At 39.9% G+C, this 6,663-nt stretch overlaps 1 protein-coding gene across 1 annotated transcript; it reads left to right on the forward strand.

Annotated features, from left to right (window-relative positions):
* The first annotated feature begins 362 nt into the window (after positions 1 to 362).
* Positions 363 to 2,622, forward strand: LOC145070304 (actin). The gene is made up of 5 exons (XM_079017244.1): positions 363 to 565; positions 967 to 1,036; positions 1,124 to 1,517; positions 1,596 to 2,209; positions 2,303 to 2,622. The coding sequence occupies exons 2-5, from the start codon at positions 977 to 979 to the stop codon at positions 2,366 to 2,368; spliced, it is 1,134 nt and encodes a 377-aa protein (XP_078873370.1). The 5' UTR covers positions 363 to 565; positions 967 to 976; the 3' UTR covers positions 2,369 to 2,622.
* Positions 2,623 to 6,663: the final 4,041 nt, after the last annotated feature.

The following is a 6,663-nucleotide window of genomic DNA, read 5'->3' on the forward strand; positions in this document are numbered from 1 at the left end:
AATTCATATGTATATTTCAAACATATTTGGGAACTATTATTTCTTCAAATAAAATTCATTAGCAACATCCCAATTTTATGGTGTTTATTTGTTTACTTTCATAATAATGTCTTCATTTTCATCTTATTGTAATCAAAATATAATTTGAAAAAGGTAATGTAATTGATAATTGATATATTGCAACTAAAGAAATAAGAAATTATATGTAAAAATAACATGATTTCAAATCAATTTTTATTTTTATTTTTATCAAAGAATCAATTTCTAATTTATGCAATCAAATCTATTTTTATGAATGAAGGCCACAAAGAAAGCGAAGCCACAGCCTCTGTTTTACCAGATCTCGAAATCAGGCGTCGCTTGACCATTCCATTCATTCATCCGGCATACACACACCACCTGTTTTCCACCTATAAACACTTCCCTTCTTTACCAACGGATTGTCGTCCACATCGCCCGAATTTCATTCCATTTTCTTTTACTCCATTTACCCTGTTTTTAAATCAACCCACATCCTTTCTTTCCTCCTACCTGCAATTGTTTTCTTGGATTTCAATTCCAACGGGTTAGTGTTATTCAATCTTTGAATTCATTTGCTCTTGATTGCGTATGTGTTTTCACTTCCGTAACGGATGTCTACGTGAATTGACGCCTAATCTTCTCATTTACAGACATTTGTATGTATGATCCTGCAATGTTAATGGTTTCGATTCTTTTGACCCACGAAACCCTTTCAATGTTCTTGCTATCGTGGTTCCTGATTGAATTAGTTTACATTATTAAAATTGTCATGCAATATTTTCGTTGATTAATTAGTTTTTCGAAGAATCAATACTTGAATACCTAAATTTCGAAAAGAACAACTGCATTTCATCAGATGAAATGATTCCCATCTAATGAATGAGTCGATTTGTATCATTTTAATTGATATAAAAAAAATGTTGTAATTGACTTATTTCCTTCCAGGAACTAAAAGATGGCCGACTCGGAAGATATTCAACCCCTTGTTTGCGATAATGGAACTGGAATGGTGAAGGTATGATTATCAATTTTTTTCGGTATTTTGAACCTTGATCTTGCAAGTTGCAATTGAAGCTATGTGTTTGTGTTTCTTGTTTTGAAGGCTGGATTTGCTGGAGACGATGCCCCAAGAGCAGTTTTCCCTAGCATCGTTGGTCGCCCACGTCATACCGGAGTTATGGTCGGCATGGGGCAAAAAGATGCATATGTTGGGGACGAAGCACAGTCGAAAAGAGGTATTCTTACGTTGAAATACCCAATTGAGCATGGTATTGTGAATAACTGGGATGACATGGAGAAGATCTGGCATCACACCTTCTACAACGAGCTTCGTGTGGCTCCTGAAGAACACCCCGTTCTTCTCACAGAAGCACCACTTAATCCAAAAGCCAATCGTGAAAAGATGACACAGATTATGTTTGAAACGTTCAATGCTCCCGCTATGTATGTTGCAATTCAGGCCGTTCTTTCACTGTACGCCAGTGGTCGTACAACTGGTAAATCCTCTCATTCTGTTTCTTCATCGTTTCATAATCGGATCCAAAACCCGTGACCCGTTTGGCTTCTTGTTGCAGGTATCGTTCTTGATTCGGGAGATGGTGTGAGTCATACTGTTCCAATCTATGAAGGTTATGCTCTTCCTCATGCTATTTTGCGTTTGGATCTTGCTGGTCGTGATTTGACTGATGCGTTGATGAAGATTCTTACTGAAAGAGGTTATTCGTTTACCACATCTGCTGAACGAGAAATTGTGAGGGATATGAAGGAGAAACTGGCGTATATTGCACTTGATTATGAACAGGAACTAGAAACCTCCAAGACTAGCTCTGCGGTGGAGAAGAGCTACGAGTTACCCGACGGGCAGGTGATTACGATTGGGGCTGAGCGATTCAGGTGTCCTGAAGTTCTTTTCCAGCCATCGATGATCGGAATGGAAGCTGCTGGTATTCATGAGACGACTTACAACTCAATCATGAAGTGCGACGTGGATATTAGGAAGGATTTGTATGGAAACATTGTTCTCAGTGGTGGTACGACTATGTTCCCTGGTATTGCTGACAGAATGAGCAAGGAAATCACTGCCCTAGCTCCCAGCAGCATGAAGATCAAGGTGGTGGCTCCACCGGAGAGGAAGTACAGTGTCTGGATCGGAGGGTCGATTTTGGCATCTCTTAGCACCTTCCAGCAGGCAAGTTTCTTAACCCCAATCCTAACCATAAGGATCTCATGTTTTTGATTACAATTTCATCGGAATTTAACGGTTTTTTGAATGTAATTGCAGATGTGGATCGCGAAGGCGGAATACGATGAATCTGGGCCTTCGATTGTTCACAGGAAATGTTTCTAATCGGTGGAAAAGAAGTAACAAAGAGCAATCGATGCTATTCACTACGCAATTCAGGTTCATGAGACGTTCAGATTTTCACCGGAATTTGAGCTTGAGCAGGCAGAATAATATTCAAAAATCTTATAAATAGTTTTAAATAGTTTTTTTTTTTGGTAAGAAAAACTTCTCAATCGTTGTGTTTTTTGTTTGAATAATGCACGAAAGCTGTAAGGGATTTGTTTGTATGAATGAATTACTTATTACTTGTAGCAGTATTGGTTTTGGTTTACCATAATTCGATTTGCATCATGTTAATACCTAAGAGTCCACATTGGATATTATTGATACTCTAGGGTGAGTTTGGGTTGTTTAGAGATATGACTATGTCATGGTGTTTTCAATTGGCAAGAAATGTAAAGTAAAGTGTCTAATTGAATAAACTAAGCATACATGGAACTCGAAGCGTGGAATAATAATGTACATGGAAGGAAAAGCATGAGGTGTTGTGGTAAGACCATAACATATATAATGTGTATGGTGAATCGGTGAAACTCTAATGTTGATATAAAATCCATTTGGCCATCTATCCAAAATATGGTGCCTAAATCGGGTAATTAAGTTAGTAAAGAAGTGTCGGACTTTTAAATAGGTAGTTGTAAGCTTGAAAAAGGAATATGAACGTTACAATGGTATGTGTATGGAGTTTGGTGCTTCATAAAGGTGGGGATAGAACACCGAAAGCAATCATATTGTGTACATGATGTACATATGTGGTGAGTTATATGCTTAAGAATTTGATAGGATTAGTAAAGTTTGTGTAACGTCTAAATTTCAAATAAAAAATTTCATTTAAATCAAAGAAAACCATGTCCTTTGTAACACCCGGTTTCAAATCGCTTTGTAACATTCCGAAATATCAAGAGTAGAGTTGAAGGGCTAAAAGAGTAAGTTGTGGAAGAGTGACTTGGCGAGTCCATGGATGGACTCGGCGAGTAGAGTCGCGACTGGGTCACGTGTTAAGTAGCCGACTCGGCGAGTCGGTAAGGAGGACTCGGCGAGTAGGCGCTGAGTGGAGAAAACCCTAATTCCCGGGGTTAAGCCCTATATAAAGAACATAACAGCCCACTCTCAGCCTCTTTATTCATCTCCAAGTCCAGAAACCCTTAGCCTTCGTGTGTGAGTGATCATATCTCAATTGGGAGCTTGAAGGAGATGATTATTGAAGGCTTGGAGCAAGGGGCTTTGCTTGGATTCGAATTACATTGCAGATTGGGCGTCCATTGGAGGTAATATCTCGTTCTTGGGCTATTGTTATGTTGTTTCTTCATTTTGGGGTTTGTGGGAACTTGCCTATGGATGAAATTGGAAGTCTAGAGGTTAGATCTGAGGTTGCTACCTCAGATCTGGAATGGAGAAGAATCAGAGAGCATGAAAGTCCCTGTGTTGGAGTGTTTAGTGAAGCTTACATGTCCCAAACCCTAAACCAAAGTGCAAAAAGCCTAGATCTCGTTGGATTCACGTAAAGTTTGCCACTTTACGTGATGAAGGGGTTGTAGGAAGATAGATCTATGTTTTGGATCAATTGCATGGCTTGGAGTGCTTCTGTATAGATTCAGACCGGTGGTACTCGGCGAGTCACATTGGTGTACTCGACGAGTTGGGACTCGGCGAGTTGGAAGAACAACTCGGCGAGTTGGATGAAGATGGCCTGGAACTCGGCGAGTTGTATGAACAACTCGGCGAGTAGGTTGAAGATAGCCATAGACTCGGCGAGTCTGTTCTTGGACTCGACGAGTCTTGTCGAAGAGTTCCGATATTCTCTGGTTGAGTCGAGAATCGGTGAGTCAAGGGATGACTCGGTGAGTTGTGTGCGAGATGTGACATCCCCAAAATCTCGGCCAGAAAAGACCGATTTTCATTTATGCTTTTAAATATTTTCAGAGTAAATCCTTTTGATTTGAAAGAGTTGCGGAATTTGTTCCCAAAAACAAAACATGATAAAACAATGTTTACCGAAGCATTTCATAAAAGAAATGTATTTTCATTATAATCAAAACTCGGGGTGTCATGTTCCGATACAGACCAATAAGCATAAACGAATACATTACAAGTCATATAACAAATATAAACATATGCAGACTTGTAAACAAAACAACTTGATGGTTCATCCATCTCATGCCCTTCCGCCACTTCCTGTAATACAATTTAAAACTGAGTGGGTCAGGCTTGGGAGCCTGGTGAGCATATAGGGTTTTCAACCCACAATAAATATCATATTTAATTTTCACCAACCAATAATAACCCAATTACCCATTCCCGTTATTCTCACTTTAATGTCCCTAAAACAACTAACATAAGGGACCTAGTCTAAGAATATTTCATCGGGGCGACAACACATGCTTCGGGGGTACCTCAGCAATATAAGTCAAATAAGGCAACCATGAGGGGGATGGAGTACAGCGAATGAACACCCAAGTTCATTAACACCTACAGGTGGCGAACCTGCTAATGTTTCCACAAGACTGTCTAGAATAGCCAGTGGTCGTCATCTAAACTCCACTAGATGACTCAATCAAACAACAACGAGGCCTCTCATCTGTTTATTACACACCAACTGTCTACCTATGTTCTACCCAACATATTAGTAGATAAAAATATACATTTGTATACATAGTTTAAAGAAAACCTGTATAGCATGCTTTAATCAACACATATATCACATAACAGATGAGGCACAACACACATAACACATATCTCATAAAGAAATAAGCAGATCTGTAAGATAGAAGAGAGTGAATACTCATTCACACATAATACAACCAAATATATACACATAGCACGTATTTTATATATAATACTTCGTATTATTGTATTTGGAAAGAAAATAACTACACACTCACTTGATCAGAAGATGATCGGACAACACTACGGCTTATAAAAGTAGTATTCCTCAGCAGATCTGGAAGATCTCCTCGAAAATCGAACTTCTCGCGGGCAGAGCTTCGACTCGGGAACCGCACTTCTCGGGATCTTCGGGATCTCGGGACTTGCCTCGGGGCTAGAGTATGATATCGGGGCTTCGGGGTATTTCTGGCACGCAAATCGATGCAAAACGGGAGAGAGAAGAGAAGAAATTGGCAATTGGGTCGGCTGCCTTCGGTTCCTATTTATAGGAGGCTGGAGCCTCGGAGTACGCGGGGCGTACTGCGTTACGCGGGGCGTACTGCCCAAAACGTCATTGCTTACGTATCTGAAGTGCTCGAGTGCGAGTGTCGACATCCCTCGGAGTACGCGGGGCGTACCTCGGATCAGATCGGTGACTCCTTCGGATAATGCTTCCGAATTTTGATTTAAATTTAAATACAAAATGATTTATAAACTTCGGAAATTCATAACTTCTTCATACGAACTCCGTTTTCGACGTTCTTTATATCCACGCGAAGGTGAGACTACGCTCTAGAACTTCGTTTAGACTCCGTCGGCTAATTTTGACTTTATTTTTATTAATTATTTTTAATAGGTCGGGACAGAAACTTTCGTTATAAATTCATAACTTCTTCGTTTGACGTCCGTTCTCGCCTAACTTTTTATCGCTTCGATACCAACAATGAGATCTTCGATTCTCATTTAGATTGCTTCGGCTAACAACCGCTCGATCTCAAATCGAGTAAAACAGGCTGTATACCGCTAAGCCGGAACTTCGATAAATCATAACTTCCTCATACGAAGTCAGATTTGGGCGTTCTAAATATATTCGGAAACCTCGTTTCAATTACTACAACATTAATCAAATATATTAAGTTTATTTTACACTTAAATTTTGACGCTTATTTTTATTCTTAATTAATCAAACCACATAATTAAGCAATTAAGCACAAAACACATAATACTCAAATAATACAATCTTTATTATTTCAAAACGGGTTACAGAGGTTAACTTAGACTATTATATTGCTACAAATGGCAAGCCCGGAAACACAGGCGTTACACGAGAGGACTCAGAAGTTGTGGGACTCGGCGAGTCTCGGGGTGACTCGGCGAGTTAGGTCGCGGATTGAGTGAAGTTCTGAGTATGGGAACTCGGCGAGTCATCGGGTTGACTCGGGGAGTAGGGTCAGTCAGGGGTTGACTTTGACCTTGTCTTTGACCAAGGGTTGACCAGTGGTTTCCAGGGGTATTTTGGTAATTGTTGATTATTGTTTGAATTCAGTGCATTGGTGGCTGTCCAGAGGTGGAGATCGTATCAGTGATCGGAGCAGCTTGAGTTATCTGTTCAGTCGGCAGTTTCGAGGTGAGTTATCCTCACTATATCGACA

Source organism: Lactuca serriola, chromosome 8 (assembly GCF_051521515.1).
Source record: "Lactuca serriola cultivar US96UC23 chromosome 8, Lser_US96UC23_V15, whole genome shotgun sequence".
NCBI lineage: Eukaryota > Viridiplantae > Streptophyta > Magnoliopsida > Asterales > Asteraceae > Lactuca > Lactuca serriola.

What these genes read in the sequence shown, in the direction of transcription:
- LOC145070304 (XM_079017244.1), top strand. Translation starts at nt 977, where the DNA reads ATGGCCGACTCGGAAGATATTCAACCCCTTGTTTGCGATAATGGAACT. An exon ending in CGCCAGTGGTCGTACAACTG is followed by an intron (nt 1,518 to 1,595) that starts GTAAATCCTCTC and finishes TTCTTGTTGCAG; the next exon opens with GTATCGTTCTTGATTCGGGA. An exon ending in CTCTTAGCACCTTCCAGCAG is followed by an intron (nt 2,210 to 2,302) that starts GCAAGTTTCTTA and finishes ATGTAATTGCAG; the next exon opens with ATGTGGATCGCGAAGGCGGA.